The 20,485-nt window shown below is 35.8% G+C and overlaps 1 protein-coding gene across 4 annotated transcripts in view; it reads right to left on the bottom strand.

Annotated features, from left to right (window-relative positions):
- The window catches only part of mbc (dedicator of cytokinesis protein myoblast city), a 239,710-nt gene extending 219,484 nt beyond the window's left edge, over positions 1-20,226 (bottom strand). For 3 of the 4 annotated variants that reach the window (XM_076460973.1, XM_076460974.1, XM_076460977.1), the window contains exons 1-3: positions 20,024-20,226; positions 9,058-9,141; positions 2,824-2,920 (exon numbers count right to left, since the gene is read on the bottom strand). In XM_076460973.1, coding sequence (XP_076317088.1) covers positions 2,824-2,920; positions 9,058-9,141; positions 20,024-20,084 — 242 coding nt within the window. In that variant the 5' untranslated portion in view covers positions 20,085-20,226. Of the gene's footprint in view, positions 1-2,823; positions 2,921-9,057; positions 9,142-9,747; positions 9,817-20,023 lie in introns of those variants that run through there. The other variant, XM_076460976.1, reaches the window with a different exon arrangement.
- Positions 20,227-20,485: the final 259 nt, after the last annotated feature.

Here is a 20,485-nt window from a genome sequence, read left to right as displayed (position 1 = left end):
AGAAAAACCTCTGTCACCACTACAGTGACTGATAGACCACAAGTGGCTGTCTAGCATAGAATAGTAATACCACCTGGTGAGCTCTTAGGTGGCATTATGGAACACCTCATTCTTACAGAGCCTGTTGCAACTGGGAATAATAATAATAGTGAAATGGTGGTTACTAGTGCAGAAGTATAATGAGAAAAGCATATCTTCCTGGACAACACTCACCACAGAATGGGATCCAATGTAAAAAAGATAAGGAACCCTAGTAAAAAAATACAAGCAGAAAGGAAGAGAAAAAGAAAAACTCACCCTTCATTATAATCTAGTAGAAGTCATCAACACAGCCACTGGAGGTAGGCAAAAAACACTAAAAAGAAACTGCCAGATCATCTAAATAATGGTAGAAAAATTACTGTGAGAAGTCCATAATACCAGCCTATACAATGTTCTCCTGCATACAATTCACATGGACAACTAGCAAAATATAAATATGATGAATCTGATGAGATATGGCTTGCAGCATATTCTTCACCTGTAAAGACAAGGCAGAATAAGCAATATTTATCAGTTTGTGAAGCCACCTTGTAAAGGTAAAAGAAAATAAATTGTATGGAAACAGAAGAATCCCAATGAATAAAGTTCTTTTTGAGCCCCACATAAAGAGCTAGCATGAGCCACACAACACCTGAGGACTCAGACAGAGCATAACAAACAATCAGAAACCAAGCAGTAAGAAATAACCCATAAGTGAATTGGCGAGAAAGATTTATCCTCTTCCCTGACTGGCAGAGTCTTAGAAAGGAAGGTTCTACCTAGATTAAACAGGGAATATGCAGAATGGTAGAGTACCATGCACACAGTGCAAACAAGCCAGACCTATGATGTCTTTGTACCTATAATAACAAAATATACACATCAAGAGAAAAGTGATATACAGAGCATGATGCTAAAGGCTCAAAGAGATGATGAGGCAAAGCATGCAATACCATCTTCCCATCCCAGTTAGACAAAAAAAGCCTTTTGAGATGAAGAATGTGAAAATATTTACGTAAGCAGGATAAGAGTCTCCCAACTTCACCCAACTGCTTCCACGATATCCTGTTTTTTGACTTGGCTTATTGAAAAAGATGTTATTTCATGTGTCATCTCATTATATAAGGCAGTCTTGATGACTCTTTCTTGGGTTTTAATTTCCTGTTGAGACACAACTAGCAATAAGTGTGCCATATACATTAATAAATGGTCATTGTGAATCTATAGAGAGATTGAACCAAATACAAAGTAACTCTATATTTGGTCATGCAAAGAACTGCATAACGTCCAGGCATAAAATTTAAGTTTCTGTATGTATTGGTGTGTAAAGTCAGATAAAGGTTGTCAGAACAAAGGTGGCAAAACATTCATGATCTGTCAATACACCTTGGAATTCCTGATCATTGGTATACACCCCTATCCCTAAAGTCTGGCATCCATAAAAAAGTTTAACCTAGGACAAGAGTGTGGGAAAGGAACACTGACAGTAGTGTGGTTCTGATTCAACCACCACTCAAGATGTAACATGTTGCTCCTGAGTAAGGATGTTGGATGATACATTTGATCAAAGGTCACGTCCCATTTGTTTCACAATGGGCACTGAAGAGACTGCATGTCTGCCCATGTCTCCAAGAAAGAGAGCTATTCACACAGCAGGAAAAGGAAACATGAATAAAAGTCTGACTGCTCCCAAACACCTTACAAAACCAAGTGATTAACTGAAGAAAAGGAGCAGGAGGTGGTTAATCCAAACTGATTTTGTGAGAAACCAACATAGTAAAGGAAAGTGGCAGAAAAACCAAATTCAAATTCTCCCCAGAATGTCCTGTATCATCATGAAAAGCAGTCTCAGAAACCCAATGCCAAATATTTGTCTCCATCTCATAAAGAATCAAATTATGGACAAAATCAACTAAAAGCAGTCCCCCCAACTGTTCAGAGATGCTGGATAACACAGATGGAATAGGGGAGGTTTGATCAGATTCTAACCTGGCAACAGTAGCATGGGAATTGAAGTCCAAAAATAGTGAGTCATTTTTTTATTTTTTTTTTAAGGAAATTGGAGTTGTACAGAAATCTACAATCAATAACATAACCAAGCATGGTACTGCATCAGAGAAAACCAGGACCAAACAATCTGTTGAGAAAAGTGATTCCATGATCTCAGTGAGGTGCTTATATACAGTACCAGCTCAGAGGGCACACTGATGTAGATGGGGGAATATCACAAGACAAATATCATCAAGAACAATTAATTGAAGTATAAAAGACTGGAGCAGTTCTTAGGTGGGCAAAGTTGAAAACCTGAATGTTGAGGAATAGCTGCTAGTATCAGCAAAGGTACATTTAGGAACAGACATTTTGTTGGATCTTTTGTTACTAAACAAACCTATCTCACTACCCTAAGAATAATCAGTTTTACCAGAACATACCACAACAACATATAGCTGTGAATAGTATCAAATGTAACTGCTGAAATTCAATAAATTGATTTTATATTCCTTAAAGTCTTTACCTGTATATCTGAGCTGACTTTAGGTTGAAGTTATGTAACAACAGAATAACTAAAAATATAATAACATTAAAGAGACAGGTCATGCCATACAGTGCTTTAAATAGTATATTTTAGATCTACAATAGTGAAACTTACATGCAAAAACACTACTAAAAGTGAAAAGTTGAGCTACTTAAACATTCATAGATAAAACACTGATAGCATCATAATAATAATAATACAGTCAAATCTGAAACCCATATTGCTTTATACATCATTTGTAAAAGAGTAATCTCAAATAATCATACCCTGCTCTGTCAATGAAACTTTCCTTAGTAGAAACAAATGCTTTTGGAAAGGATCCTCTCTGTGATTGGTTTCTGACCAAACACCCAAAGTACCAGTCTATAAAAAAGAAATAGTAACAGATATATGATACAAATGCAAATAACACAAACAGATAAGCTACTTTTTAAGATATAATATGCACATATGTATACATGTTGAACCTTTTACTTGTGATGAAAACAAAATCAGTCTATTTGCAATATAAATTTAATTGTTTACCTATAGCCTTTAATATTATCATTTTTTGCACAAGCTAATATCAAGTCAGATAACTAAATTGACTAAGCAAATTGTTAATAATGCATCAGTTTCAATTCAACAAGACGTATATTAGTGTTATAATCATAGAGAAATAAATAAGACCAAATCATTTAGCTATGCTTTATTCCATGTTTGATCTCATATTAAAGAACAAAACATAATGACATATTTTCTCCAGAAACAGAAGCATGTGGAACACTTTTTGAAATCTTACTGTCTGTATGATTTGTTCTTCCATTCTAATGTTAACCTCTGATTTATATAAGAGATGACATTTTCTTTTGTTATACCAGGATTATTAATTTGCCCATATTGTATAACAATTTGCAAATTCTTATAAGTGATAATATGAAAAGGAAATATTTACTTCAGTATGACTGCATAGATATTTTCTATTCATTTACATTGAAGTCATTTCAAAACAGGAAATTATCAAAAAATACCTGTGAGAGTAATAGTCCTTAAATTTTAATCAGACCATTTAGCTAATTCACACATGTATCAATTACCTTAAATAATTTTCCCTGCTTTCCATGACCCACATAACAACATAAAACAGAAGTGGAACAAGTTAAACACACACACACACACACACACAAATCTACAGAATCTAACAAGAGCATGAAGAAGTGTCTCAGATAAAAGGTTGAATTAGGAAAGGGAATACAGAAGGGTAAAGAGAAAAATGTGAAAATGGTAAAATTGAAATGAAAGAGAAAATAAGGGAGCATGAACCTCAAAATGTCCGAATCAAGTGTACAAATTAGGACAAAATAAGACATGAAAATGAGGGATGAGCCATTTGGATGTAAGAAAAAGAGTTATTAAAGAAAGAAAATGATATAAAACCTACTAACAAGTATGAAGAAAATGACAATGTAAAACCTACAACTTAACATATGAATGATGCACAAAAACCAAACAAAAATACAATCAATGCAATTAATCCCATTAACTACAACTGGAGTTCACTATGTATTTTACATGTACATGAAAAATGAGAGATTGCACCCAATTTTTTGGTCATTTCCTCAGTTCCAGCATTGTAATAAGCAACAATATAAAATTACTCAATATGTGGATCCCAACTATTCTAAACAGTAAAAAAGCAAGACAATAATTTTAAATATAACATTTTACTTACCTTAAAGTGTATTTCTAATAGATACTAAACTATTTACACAGAAAGCAATTATCTCCATGCATCTGCCTTAGAGATTTGCATGCCATTAGCCTTATGTAAGTCGCATCTAAACTCAAACTTTCATGTGATTTGCACAACTGTATAATAACATTATTATGCAGCAAAAGCCTTCCACTGATAGGAGAGTGACACAACCTCCTTCCATGCTTTTGCACTTATGACATTTATTCCATGATAAGGCAAGAAATGTGAAGTTGCACCAAAAGTGGAGAGGAAAGTGATATGTATGCAAGAGGTGAGTATCTATTGAAAACACATCTTCAAGTAAGGAAAATGTTAATTTCGGAGGTGATACATACCTCTTCATACAGAAAGCTAGAATCTCATGTTGATATGGTGGAGGGACTAGTGTAAAGGTGACCTAGGTTAGTTTCTTTCAGAAGGTGCCTGAAAGAAACACATTGGGTGTCACACCCAATGGCAGGGGCTACAAAGGGACACATTTGCAGAAGACTGCATCTTATCTCTTCCACAGTATATTCTTTGTTCAGCTTGGAAGTGAGGAAGAGGCAAACAAGCCCCCAGTGTCATGAGTGTAGGCAGAATAAGAACATGGTACATGTATGCAAGAAGTTGAAAAGCCAATATGTGTAACATGGTTGAGGTGTGTTCAAACCATACCAGACGCTCACCTCAACTCTACCATCAGTCTTCTTGAATCAACACCAACTATGGGACAAGAACATAAAAAATATCAATGTGTGTTGTTCTCAATTCTACCCACAGACATTTGGACCAACACCAGTTTCAGAGGCAGTGTGCAGAATTCATGCCTTAGACTGCATACAGTTAGTTTGAGCATTGCAGTGCTGCAGGATGAAAGCACAATTTATGAGCAACTGCTAACCTTAATTGAACAGCAGATAAGCCATGAAGGTATTCAATGGATCAACTCCAGTCTAGAAGCAGAAAGCATTGAGTATGTGTTTTCCAGTCCATGGTATGAGGATCCCAATAGTCTTCACCACATGATCAGGAAGCAGTAGGGTAAAGCAACTTCCATTCTGATAATTCAGGAAGAACCCATGTGTGCAGGCCCAGTACACAAAAAACACAGGCTGTCTGGTAACCTAACATCTGGACAGTAATAGTATGAGGGATACTGAAATGTTATGAATATAACTATAAGAAGCATGATCTAAACTACAATGAAAGTTACTAATATCCTATTTCCCATCAACTGACACCATTTGTTCAACCCCTGGCTATTAGGTCCCAGTCAATAACGGTTGTCCATGGTCAACCATCTCAGCAGCTAGGAACTAGTTAGGGTCTCCCATATTCCATTCAAAGAGAAAAGGGGGAGGAATTCATAGTGGGAAGACTCGGGAAAAATGTCTGGATCTCCATCAAACATTCGATGGAAAGCCAGCAAGCACAAGCCAGGGAGATGGGCAAATCACCTTATCCACGGAATACGTATAGTCTGGATTGGACAGTTTAATGATATCAGAATATACCACAGGAATACTTCAAGAGGTTTTTACAAACACCCACCTCAACAATGGGCATATATGGAGTCAAGAAGAATGGTAGGAGCACTTTCTCTTATCCTGGCTCAATGCAGTCTAGGAGGCACTCTGAGTCATCTGCTGAGGTCCTGGAAACAGATGCTATAAACCTGTCTTTAGACAACTTAGCATACTGTAGGATGGCAAACAGAGGCAAGCAGTAATCACAAGGATACCAGACAGCCAGATGATCAATGAAGTGATACAAAGTAATCCATGTTTTAGCATGAATATATTTATCTAGTAGTGGAAGGAAACAAGTGGTGATAGAATGAGAGATGAGATTAATGTGATGGGAGGAAATGCAAACCACCTGCAAGTAACAACCTCTAAAGAGGAGGAGGCCAAACAAATAATGTGGTGACCTGGAAAAACAAAAGCAGAGGGATATTTGTCCCTGGAGGAAAAGAAATTCCACAAAATGAAGAGTAAAACAAAGGGAGGAAGCATCCAAATAGGGAAAAAATGACAATGGAAAGGGTATGGGATGAATTACTAGCATAAAAATGAGAACAACTGCAATCACAAGTGAGAAGGAAAAAGAATATGTCTAAATAGAAGGTAGAAACTGCATGATGTTAATGGCTACAATGAGAATGGGGAAATGTGTACACTATCACAGTGAAGATCCAGATGAGCACGTGAACAGGGCAAGTGTGGTTGTGGATAAGGAAGGACCTAAACAAGATGGAGAGAACAGAGTAGGAGGGATTTTGTGGTATTAAGCAGGCAAAATGGTTAATACCTATGCCCAATAATTAGTAAAAATGTAGATAGATGAACCATGTATACAGTCTGATAAAAGGGAACAGGGAAGTCAGGCAGAAGAATTGGGAGTAAAGTGTTGACAGATGGGCCAATAATGAAAGTCACAGCCCTACACATAAGCAGAAAAACCAGGTAGAATGATGTCTGTAGAGACAAAGGATTACCAAATGGTAAAGTCTAGTTCCACAGGTAAAGCGAGGACCAGACCAAACCAAACAAGAAGATGAAAAGACAAGATCCAGTGATGAAGATAAGAAAAAGGTATAAGTAACAGAATGTTTACTTGGCAGAAAAAGAGGGAGATAGGTTGACACATGGCAAAGAACCAAGTTTAAGTCAGCCAGAGTGTACCACAAAGAGAAAATGACAACAAGTGTCTCTAATCAAGGCCAGGACCCAAGGTAAAGACTAAAAATATGGGAGAGAATTATGGCAAGTGAAAAACTAAAAGAAACAGAGCAGCAATAACCAGTAACAAGGGAAGTAGACATGTTATATAACAAGAGAAATCATGAAAGCAAAATGGTTGGCCAAGCAATGATGAGTACGGTCATCAAGAAATAACAGCCTAAAGAAATTGGGGAAAGAAATAACATACTGTGGGCAGAACACAGTCTAGTCAAGAGAAGCAGTCTGGTCATAATACCCAGTACATGGCACACAAGAAAACCAATCCATTGAGAAGTGGCCCAAAAAGGAAGGTTCAGTGCTCAAGAGCAAGAGATTCTAGATCAGATTCCCCTATGGTAGTTAATTAAAAACAAGAAAGAAAAACAAAGTTGTTGGAATGGACCATAAAATTATCCACTAAAAATGGTAATAATAGTACCATGCCCAACAATGTACTTCAAATTCAAGCATGTGGGCATGGAGAGAACACATCTTGGGTCCATGTACCAGATGTAAAAATAATAATAATAATGATAAAATTAAAAAGACAAGGATATAAGAAAGAAGAAGAGGTATAATGGCAAAGGATAAAGTTGGAGACAATATGAAAACAAATAATTAAAGCATGGATGGATGAGGAGCAGCCTCAGCCAATGATTCAACCAAATCAGGAATATCTTTAAAATTCAGGACAAAGAAAGGGCTAGGGAAAAGGCTCAAACATATGAAAGAAGCCCAACTTGAGACAGGAGAGTGCCCCTACACAACAATCTCCAGTAACAAGGGGGTGAGTGAGCAGGAAGAGTAAAGGGGCCACAGTGAAGAGGTGAAAGGAAATAGAATCCCCTATAATATACTCTCGGGCATGGCATAGTACCTTAGATTTTAGGTGTAGAGAGGGAAGATAAAAAAATATGATAAAAATGATTGAGACAGAACTACTGATATTAAAGGGTGAAATAAACTGCAAAATTTCCCCTCACACACACAAATGCAGGCACACACAAAAAGTAAGTGCATTCCCAAGCATAAGAATTTCAAAAGGGAATGTTATAAAATTAAGGAAATAAGAATGAGATGAACAGGATGGGAGAGACTTAATATCACAGAAACTGAGGTGATCCAGGAATGGTAAAAATACAAGTTAGAGTTAGGATTAAAAAGTAGGAAACAACCAGAAAAAAATCACACAGAGTAATGAAAAAAGAATGGAGTATACCAAATAAATCAAGGCTGAAGAATTCAAGAAAGTTTGAAGTTCTCTTCAACAGCAAGAGAAAATTCCTAAAATCTAAACAGATGATGAAACAATCAAATTCATCCTTCTCTTTGATCCCAAAAATGAGGGAAAGGAACACCTGGCAATGGGATTTGATCTGAAATAATTGGCAGCATAAGGGAACCCAATATCCTATTCACAAAGGCTGACTCATCATCCCCAGAGAATGTGCCACCATGAAGCATCATTACACAATCCCTGTGAGGAAATCAGTCACTCAGACAAGTAGTAAAAAACAGTAAATACTTAAAAGAAAGTTAAGTTCCCTCAACAAGAAAAAACATGACCGAGGTGTTCAGTGCCAAGGAATAGAATGATGATCATTAGTGCAAAATCACAGAGGGAGCAATTGTGCATGGAGGTTGTGTGACCCTCCTGTTGGTGAAGGGCTTTTACTGCACAAATACATCATTATATAGTAGAGAAAACTGCAAGAAATCTTACGAGTTCAGATGGGAGTTGCCTAACTGCTAGTGGAATGCAAATCTACAAGGCAGATGCATGAAAAGATACTTTTCTGTGTGAAAAAGGGTGTATCACCTTAAAAATTAAATTTCTTAATGCCTAAATCTTAACAAGCGAAGGTGGTACATCTTGATATTTATCAATATTTCGGCTGATCCTTTTTAATTAGTAAAAATTACCATCAAGCCTTTTTCTTAAAAAATCATAAAAAACATTTGAAGGCACAGTACACAAAAACAAGACATACTTATTTCTATGCAAACTCTCCTCCACTAAACTAACCTAAAAGTCTTCATATGCCCCTTCATAAACTTACCTCCATTTTCATCAAAAATATAAACAGTATCTCCAACATTCAGTCTTAGAGAATGATGATTGTTTTCCAAATAGTTACTAATAACTGAAAAATAAAAATTTATATCAAACAGTTTACTAAATTCAATATTATACATGTATAGTTAAAATAATTCAAGCAAAAATAATAAATAACAAACACCTTTTATAGCAATTGATACTAGATAGAGCAAATATAGTGTCCTTGATGTTATCTTTTTCTTTACTTCTAATCAATTACTAAAAACAACCTGTATTAGATACGAGCCCAAAATGAAGTAATCTTCTTTAGTATGATGAATATCAGTTAAAAATATTATCAATATATTTATTACTTATTACTACATTATAAAGTTTTGAATTTATTTTTCATCTTCAAAAATATTGAAAACTTTAAATTTCAAAACACAGCCACATAAACACACCACTTTAACATTTAAGAAAAATCATTTTAGTTCTTTTTATTTACAGTGAAATGGAACAGAATTCTACTCATTTCATGACTGTGGGTTTATAAACAAAATATTAGTTTCCACTGCAATAGGCTGCTAAACATAATAGACAACTTTAATTACCAGATCTTTTGTCTAGAACTCTATGATGCATTAATTTGATTTTTTTTTTTTTTTGCTTTTACTGTTATTAGAAATATACAACTTTTTATATCACTCACCTTTTCAGCTATAATTATATTCAAGCACAATCACAAAAAATGTTTCCACACACTAGTTCAAGTTAACTCACACAGTATGGACCCAGCCAATTTGAACAACCATATGACCTGACTGCACTTGTTCAAAGTCTTCATAGATTTTATATTACTAACTTCTAATATAGTATGTATATCTTCACAAAATTTAGCAGTCTCTCAGTGAACATTTAAAATTTTTCACATATAAGAAATCATATTTTTTAATAAAGTATTTTGTAATAAATTTAAAAAATTGGACTGTACATATATCAAGAATTTCATGATGACGAGAAACCCACTTGAAGTAAAAATGTATCTCATGATGGCTGGTGTGGGTATTAAAACATTTATTAAAATAAAGAACAATGTTTTGACCTTCTTAGGTCATCATCAGGTTAACAAAGAGAGTTGGAGTTGGTCTGATTTTCTATTTGATGGCTCTGTAAACAAATAAAATGAAAGCTATAAAAATTATGGTTTATCTGAGCTACAACAATTTTATAGTGAGTAATTTATGTTGAATTTTGTACTTATTAGAGGGGTGGTGAATAAAATAAAGAACATGGGAAACCAACAGAATCTGTTACCGTTCTCACACAAGAGAAAATTCAGAATTTTTTTTTAAATATTGCTTTATCAATTGCATATAATCATCTCATCCCAATAAGATAATAACTCTTTTGAAACACAAAACACTTCTTTTAGTGAGAAGATAAAGTGTTAGATTATCAGTGGAAGTAAGTATTATTGGAAATATATTTTCAGTTTAAGAAAATGTTTGCTTCCAAAACAAACTTACCATTTGCTGATACTGGAGCTAGAACCCAACATTATTCATACAGAAAGCATCTGCATAGAAGAGGAATGTATCAAGAGAAAAAACCGTACACAAATGAGGAAACTGCACTACATACAGAACAGGTATGCTCATCACCTAAAACTTAATTTCTATATCAAAGATGAAATAAAATATGAGTAATCATCAACATAAGCCAGCCCCAACTAAATAGCTGAGGTTCCACAACTTGGAGTTAGAATTAAGAGATCATGGTACCTACATTCCATGTTGGTGGATACGGCTTTTGGATATATATACACATACAGACACATACGTTGATTGGAGGCCACCAACCTTTAACCACAGAGTAATAAATTTCATGTCACAGGAATCACAATGAGAAAATAAGCAACAACTAAGTGTACAAACTTTCTCTTCCACCTGAAGAAATACAAAATGCAACATCTAAGACTTAGAATGATGAGATCGTTTGCCATACTCAACCAAAGGTAAAGAACTCATTTGTCTGAAATTATGAACATTCATCCTTACTTTCCAACAAAGTGGACAAGAAATATTTCACTTTCCCTTGGAAGTATGAAGAGAGCACAGAACCTGTTCTTCACCAAGAACCTAGGATAGAACCACTTTATGTTCAGGATTATGTGAGATAGTGGACCACCTTTCATAACCAATATACTAAACCAATCCAAACACTATTCGCAATTGGCAAAGTTGCTCTGAGTAATAAAGCAGGATGATCCAAATTACTGGAATGCACTATCCTTTGGTTGCACAATGATCACTGAAGAGACCTCATATGTGCTTGTCCCAAATGAATGATAGGCTCAAGGGATGACCACATTCCCTACAGAGAGAGAAGGACCATCCACTCAGTATGAGGAGACATAAGTAAAAGCCTGATGGTTCTTTCAATGGCTTGAAGCCTGAAAGGGGCTGGTTGAGCATGGATGAGATATTGCACAGGCAACAAAATAGATTTCTCCAATCTCGTAAGTAAACTAATTTTTGTGGCTTCTGTTGTTCTGCTAACTGATGGGATAGAGCCAGTCCTCCATATAATGATGTGTGCATAGGTCCAAGAAATGCAGGTGATGAGAAAAAGCCTGAACAACTCCACGAAAGACATAAGGTGTTAATGCAAGACCAAAAGGAAGAAACCAGAACTATAGCACCTGACCCTTATGTACAAACCTTTGAAACTCCTGGGAAAATTTTACTATAAAAATATAAAGGTATGTTTCAGTAACATTAAACTTGGTCATTCTGAGCCCTGGTGCAAAGTGCCATTACATAATGAGAAAAAATTCCCCTATTAAAATAAGAAGGATCTAAAAAATTGGTTGAGTTGAAATAGATTGATGATTGAATCCCAATCTCCTGTCTTCTTGGGTACCATGAATAAATGGGAATAAAATTCCAAAAGAGTGGGACTGATTCTCTATACTACTTTTTTTACTAACAACTCTCTTATGGACTGGGAATGGAGCTCCACTTGCAATAGATCTGTTGGAGATGAAACTGCAACAGGATGAGCAGACAATAATGGAGGTGATGTAAACTGAATGACCAACCCTAAAGCCAGAACTTGAAGTATCCATGAATCCCTGGTGAAAAAGCTCCAAACATCTAGGAAGTAAAGTAATTGTGCTCCTGCTGCTTCCATGCACCTGGGACAGTCACTGAAAGCATTGTTGTTAGTCCACCCAAGCCAAAGATAGTCAAGAATATGAATGGACCATATTATGGGAATTGAAAAAGGAAGTCAGGAAACACTAAGGGCCAATATTCGTAAGTTAGAGCCAGAAAGACAAGAAGCCAAGAATGGTAAAAATGAATGTAAACAGGCAGTATTAATTCAAAATTTTAACATTTTTGGAACTCCAGCAAATAATGAGACAGACAAAATAAGCTTCTTGTATCTCCCTGAGATAAAAAAGGTGATAAATGAGCCCTTTCTAACAAAGTGTCCCTGCCCAAAACTTTTAGTCACAATAGCCCACATTTTCCTGGCCTTCCATCATTATGACTATGAGCAACGGCAGTATTTTAGACATTTTTTTTAACACTGGTTCATCCCTGATGTTGGACAGTGTCATTAGTAATGGTGACACTATACACCTTAGTAACATTTTTATATTTTTAAAGGTCATTGGCCTTTTTAACTCTAAGTTTTTATCAGCTATTTCATGTTTATTTAGTTTTATATTGATTTATTTTTACATTTTATAAAGATTTTACTTTTATTTTATTTTTTACCAGTTGTTTGATGCAGATAGCCTAGTAGCTTTGTGCCAATAAATGTCAAACAGCCAACCAACCAACCCAATAAATCCCAACAACAGAACAGCCAGGAAACCAAATAAAGAGCAGCACAATCCCCTAATCATCCTCTATTTGCTGAAAAGAATGTTAAGCTTTTGATAAAAGCTGGACTATAGATAAATACCTCAGGACAGTCATGAAGGTAAGAAAAATAAAAGAAAAATGTGATCTGCTTAAAATAATCACAGGCTCCAATCTAGACTCCCACAAGTCCAAAAGGGAGATCCATATGTTTAGAATATAAACAAACCTCCTCCTCATGGAGATAAGCCAGCGTATGCTGATCCAATAAATGTGGAGGACAAAACATAGCTATCCGTCACAAAACTGAGTTGAAAATCCCAGCATGAGCAGCAATATCAGGAGGATTGTTTGATTGGTTGGTTTGGTGTTTTATGGTGCAAAGCAACTAGGCTATCTGTGCCAAACATCTGGTAAAAAGTTAGAGTAAAATTAGTAAAATTTGTAAAAAGCCATCAAGGTAAAACAAAGTTTAATATTTGAATTAAAAACATAAATAGCATTAAATCCAATTTTTATATCAAGTTTACATCAGTAAGAGAGAAGCTACAGTAATACAAGTTGTAAAGGACTTTCTGTAGCTTAATTTTAATTATCATATCTCACCAGGATGACTAACAGGTAAATTCAAACATCAGCATCAGTCACCTGAAGTTGGCCTTTCCAGTCTTGCTTTTGAGTTATTTGATGTCACAGTTGTTTTCAGAAAGTTAAGCAATATAAGTTTTAAAGGGCTTTCTGTAGCATAATGTTAATTATCATAACTCACCAGGATGACTAATGGGTAAGTTCAAACATTATACACCTAAAGATTGCCTTTCCCGTCCTGGTTTTGGGTTATTTGACATTATAGCCATATTCTACTTTCATACAGAACTAGTTGTACTTTAATTCTTAAAAAGGAATTATATTAAAAAAGGTATAATTTATAAATTAAAAACTTAAATAGCATTAAAAATGTTAATGGCCTTTAAATAACTGAAAACATTTGTTAAGTGGAAAGTGTCATCATCACCAATGACACTGTCCAACATTATGGATAAACCATGGAACAAAACGTTTAAAATGGTGCTGTCACTGGGAATTGTAATGATGGAAAGACAGTAAAATGTGGCTTATTGTGACCTGAGTATCACACAGACAACACACTGGTGCATCAGTTCCAGATAAAAGAAAATGATGAGTTAAAAAACTGTGACCCATGTGTAGTCTAGTTAGAACAGCTTCCTCTTCCTGATCCTTATGGAAGCCGGATGGCCAAAGTCCAATAAAGGGTTTTATTCGGAAAAGCTTGTTTTCACATTGCTCACTCCAAGTCGATTGCTGACTGGCACAAAGCCAAGCCTTGAATACAGGACTATAATCCATGTATGGAACAGGCACAGCAGTGAATCCGCATATGGAACAGGCAAAGCAGTGATAGCACAAGATCACACTTGTCCATTAAAATTTTTTAATAAAAATAGGCAAATGACCATGTAACCAATATAAGTGAAGGTCTCACAAAATGCCATACCTCCATGTAGTATCATAAGCTTTTTCAAGGTCAAAGAATATTGACACAAGATGTGGGAGCACTGTCACAGGAACATACACTGGGTGGGTGAGAGGATGTTCTTTGATTCAAGGAACTAAACAAGATGAGCATTAACCAACCTCCCTTAGGTTGAGACAGCTCATCAAAGCAACTGGATGGTAGTTTGAAGAAATCTTGGGATCCTTCCCAGGCTTAGAGAAAGGCAGAACAACAGCCTGGCACCAGGCATCAGAAAAAACATTCTCCTACCAGATCTGGTTAAAAACAATCAGAAGAACAGTAAGAGAAGCAGGAGATAGATGGCATAGAATTTTATAATATACATCATCAGGTTCAACCAATGTACTGCCACACTGATGAAGGGCCAGTTTGAGTTCCACCAGTATAAAGGGACAACTATAGTCATAGAGACAATCAGCTTGAAAGGAAAGAATTGATCGCTCTGTCCAAGTCTAAATGGCTAAGAAAATGGAAGATGAAGCAGAAGCATTAGATACCCAGAAAAAGTTTTCACCTCCAGTATCAGTAATGCTCTGGGTTTCAGCTATTTCCTGGCCATCAGAAAGCAAGATCAAGAAGGGGACAGATTTATATTGCCCACTGACCTTTTGAATCTTGTACCATACAACTTTGGAACTAGTGTTAGAAGAGATACTGATTGTGAACTTATTCAAAGATTTCTCCTGGCTTTGACATCTTACTCGCCAAGCTTGTGCATGGGCCTACTGAAAAGCAATGTGGTTCAAGAGAATGGGATACCTACAAAAAGTATTCAAGGCCATTTTTGAGCCTTCTGTGCCATGTGGCAGGCAGGATTCCACCACAGATGAGGATATCCTGGAAAATGTGTCAAGGTTTTAGGAATACATTGAGCAGCTGCCTATATAATTCAGTCAGCCACTGCTGCCACGCAGTTATCTATTGATGACTGACAGATGATGGCAGAATCAGGTTCTGCAAGAGCAGTGAAATTGGGTCAGCTTCCACCATGGTCGGGTAGCATCAACCATAGTCAGTATCTCTCAAATTATAGGAAAATTATCACTGCCTCATGAATTATTGTCAACCTTCCATGAAAAGTAGGAGAATAGTGAAGGGGAGCAAAATGAAAGATCAATAGCAGTAAAGGACTGACTAGGTGCATGAAAACATGTATAAGAACCAGTACTTAAAAGAGAAAGGTTGTGATCTGAGAGTATCAGTACCTTCCCAGAGGGAATTACGTCCATTAAAGTCCCCAGGAATAAAAAGGGAGATGGCAACTGTTCAATGAGAGCATTAAGGTCTGACTGATCATAGGTCTCTTCAGTAGACAGGTAGAGAAAACAAACAGTGATGGTACGATCCAAAGAAACACTGATGACTACAGCCTCAAAGGGTGTGTCAAGTGGCAAAGACAGGGTGGGCACATGCTGATCAACCTCCATGCACTCATCCATCATACAACCTATCATTTCTATACAAATAAAACTGCCATAAGGTGACTGTACTGGCAGGTTTCAGAAATGTTTCCTGAAAGGAAAGACATACAGGTTGGTAAAAAGCATGTAGTGCTTTGATGTCATCCAGATTAAAATGTAAACCTCGACAGTTCTATTGTATCAAATTGGCCATTTTTTTATTTATATGTAGGTGAACTGGGTAGAGAGCCATTCTGCTTTTGACCATGTCTTTTTTCTTTATTTTCTTTATTTCAGGGAGGTCTGTCAACCTCCATGAATCCTGCCCTGTGTCAATTGGGCAAGTCTTTGTTGTTGGAAGAGGATTCAAACAATTGAGGACATGAAACAGATAATTGTTTTGCATCTTAGGGTGGGAGAAGATGTACCTGAGGAAATGCCCATACCTGGAACCAAAGAAAGTGGATCTATGGTTTTGCTGGAATGAATGTTTGGAACAGAGATGGGTGTTGATGTTGATTTACCAACTTTTTTACCTATGGTGGTCAAAAGACTTTTCATTTGGTTTGAAAACAATTCTTTTGGAGACACAGAGAGATCCATCTGCACTTCCACTGAAGTAGTGAAACGAGTTGCAGCAGCACATGTCCGAGATGAAGTGGCAAACAGCAACGTTCGAGCCTCAGGGTAAGTAATGTTTGAATCATCTTCAAACACTGCTCCTCTTTTTCTTCCAACCATTTAGACCAAGAATGAAAGTAGGACAGATGATGGGTGATGCGCAGCTGCACATGTCTGAGATGAAGTGGCGAACAGCAACTTTCGAGCCTCAGGGTAAGTAATGTTTTGAATCATCTTCAAACGCTGCTCCTCTTTTTCTTCCAACCATTTAGGGCAAGAATGAAAGTAGGACAGGTGATGGGTGAGAGCCATTGCAATTAATGCAATGATGGTCTGTTTCACACTCATAGGCATCATGGTCCTTACCACCACAATGAGCACATGTCAAGGAACCACGATATGATGTCTTCAAGTGCCTGAACTGCTGACACTGGAAACATCTGAAAGGGTTTGGAATGTATGGCCATACCTTGCAATTAAGAAAACCTGCCTTGATGATGGCGGGTGAATGTGGTGATATGAATGTCAAAATGAGGACACTGGTCTGCATTATAATTCCATCCTTGCAAGTGGACATACATCTCACTGTAGATGTATCCTTTGATGTAGAAACCAGTGAGAATATCTAACTCTGGGAAGTTCATCAAATCCCTCTCAACAATATCTCCTTGTGCTGAAATCAAAGTAGCATGAAACATAACCTCAATAGGAATATCCCCAATCATCTTTGAATGCAAGTGGAGTTCACTGTGTTGAGATGTGGATGTTTCCAATAATATGTCACCAGAACGAAACATTTTCATTGACTTTAGAGAGTCAGCAAGTCCCTTTAGTCCCTTCTGAATGAAAGAGGGAATCATCTGTCCTAAAGGTTTGTCTGAAAGAGAATGTAGTCTAAGAAAATGAGGTACAGATGTTGAAGATTGCTGCTCAGAATCTTCAAGACATGGTTGTTTACCTATGGACTGTTTTTCACTATTTTATTTAAGTTTTTATTTGGAGATCCATAATTAAAAAAAAAGAATGTTTTGGCACCCACTGGCCCCACCAACCCTGGAGCCCTGCAAGGGGATACACTACAATGCCAAACAAGGATACTATAGCAATGCCAGGGTTTCTTTAACACTATACCCAAACACCAGCATCAGATACAGTGTCCACAACACCTGTTAAGAACATCCAACATTGGTACTTGGTTGACCCTAGCCCAAGTGGACCAGCCAAATGATCTTGGAGGGGCCACCCCAAGGCCACCCATGTACAGGAATTGAAGGCCAAAGTGGTATGTTAGGGTTGGACCCCTAAACCACCAGGACCCTCTCTTTCTCTTTACAGGTCACAACACATAGGTGGATGTTTAGATCCCAGAAGAGGTAAACTGAAAGAACAGAGCATTACCTTTGTGAAAAGTGATTACATTATTGGAATGATATATTATATACAGTTTCTAGATAGAGGACACATTGAAATTAGTGTGGAAATTTGCAAATTATAATTTGACTAAGGCATTTAAGTGGAATATAAGACTAGAGCAAGCATTCTCAAAGTTTAGATGGGCAAAGAAGGGAAACCCTAGACCGAAGAATAGTTATAATGTCAGCAGATGGTAAGTTTTGGAAAAAGTATTTTCTAAGCATATAAATCATAAATATAGTTAACCTGGCTTTTCAAGCAATGTCAAACAATATTTAGAACCAGTATGGACTCACAAAACATTTGCTGAAGTTTTCATGTCCATTGCTCTATCATTTTCATGCATGGCATGTGAGCTACACCTTCTCACAGGTATCATGTGTTAGATCCATAAATACCAGTTTGTTTGAAAAAAATATGTGTTCACACAAACTAACTAATGTAGAAATAACTTCACTTACTAAAAACTAATTGTAAACAATAAAGCAATGGTATTTATAATAGTGTACAGAGTATGCAACTGTTATGAACATTCAAGTTTGTGATTTCTTCCTGGGTTTTTCACAATTTAGGAGTTGAAATAAAGAATCTAAAAAATGAAACATTACTCCAATGTATTTCAATCAATTTCCATAGGATTTGGTCCAATGATATCATTTTACACGTCCCTTACGTATACATACAAAATATAGGATATGGTCATTTTAGGGGAAAAGAGATCAAAATGTTAAGTAAGCCCGTAATTGTATTGGCTCTGATGAATTACTTAACTTTGCTTTAACCAATTTACATGGAATTTGATACAATGATTCTTTTCTTCAAGCAGTGATATAAACAGTTTGTGATTTCTTCCTGGGTTTTTCACAATTTTTCTGTTGTAAAAATTGGACATGTTCAGATTGCATGGTAGAATGGTGCATTCATCTGTAAATGTTGGCCTGTTATAACACTGTTTGTAATAATAAATGTAAAAATACTGCACTAAAAATAGAAACAATTGGTCACTAGTACCAGATAAAGTTTTCTTCAAGCTTTTATCTGACATAAAAATAATAATGACCAGTTTCATATATTCACTATTTAAACATTTAGCTACTGATCTTTTTTTAATCTATAACACTTATTCATGAATTATTTATTGACCATTAGTACAACCATTCGAGTACCTTATAAATAATTCTGCTACAAAAACCATTTAACACTATATTCCACTCAGATGTGTCATGTCTTTAACATCACATTTAGTAACACTCAAAATTATAACTTATCTGGAAATTATTACTGGCATAAAGTAAAATTAGTGGAATTTTTATTGGTTGCCTTACTACTACATGACATTACACCACTGATCAAAGATTAGTATGTTAAAATTAGTCCACCAGTTTATCAAAAAACATCTGTATGTCATTAAATGTGGTATTATTTGCATATCTGTTATTCCTCTTTGAAAGTAGTGCACTTCCAGTTGCACATGCTTAACGATACTACTCAAATTTGCAGCCAAAAAGTATGAAACAAGTTATGTACTATAAAAACCTTTACTAAAAACTAGTATTTCAATGAATCTGATAAAACATTATACCTACAATATAAAATTGCAAGTTTATCCATAATGTACTGTGTTCCCATTTACAAGAAATTGCATGTATCTACCCTGATCAAGAGGCAAAAATTCCAAAAATAAGAATTATATCAGTATGTGCAACTTTTGCAAAAGATACTGACTTAATAGAAATGGTTCTAAGAAGGTCCACCAGTACTACCAGTGTTAGAAGTAGAATAATTTGAGGGATTGAAGGATTGCCTTACAGACTACAGGAATAGATTAACATATCTCCTAACTTATTTTACCTTGAGAAGAAAAAGGGTGAATTTAAATATTTCTCCAAGGCAGGGTTCAATTACAACTTTGTTAAACAAGAATCAAATGGTCCCTACTTTTGTGCGTTATTGTGTTAAACAATAAACAACGTTAGTACTTATTAAAACAAGTTTAAATCAAGTTAACGCACGCGGCGTACACAACGCTATTAAAAAGTATCAAGGTATTACTAATATTCATTATTATGCACAGTATCAGAAGTGCTGCTACTAGTAATAGTATAAGTTTAATACTATTACTACAATTCTGTTTTGACTTACCAACGCCGTATTTTATTCTATCGGGTGAAGGCATGTGTTTCGCCATACTCCTTTGAAACATTCATTCAAGAATTTATTATATTTCAGAATATTAAATACTTCGTGATTTTTCTATAAATACGAAATTAACAAAAACAAAAGAAACTCATTGCACTTATTTGTCCCAAAACCTAATCCATGCAATCGCCATAATGATTTCTCAATTCTCGTACGTTCGCGTCAAACTTCCGCTTCCTCATGACTGTTGGTTGTCATACGAATTTCTACAATAATATATTTGTCACAGTAATCAAGTGATTAAGCTCGGACAATATAACATTTACAGCCATGCTTCTAATTATTCTTGCTGTTTTGGGTGAACTACCGTTGAATGTTTATGCTCGTCAGGTTTTCATTTTTATCCCTTTATGTGTGCAAATGTTAGTAATTTATCACAGAGAACACTATTAACATATACACATA

Source organism: Tachypleus tridentatus, chromosome 10, assembly GCF_004210375.1.
Source record: "Tachypleus tridentatus isolate NWPU-2018 chromosome 10, ASM421037v1, whole genome shotgun sequence".
Lineage (NCBI taxonomy): Eukaryota > Metazoa > Arthropoda > Merostomata > Xiphosura > Limulidae > Tachypleus > Tachypleus tridentatus.
The sequence above is the reverse complement of the archived record's forward strand: the minus strand, read 5'-3'. Positions and strand labels throughout refer to the sequence as shown.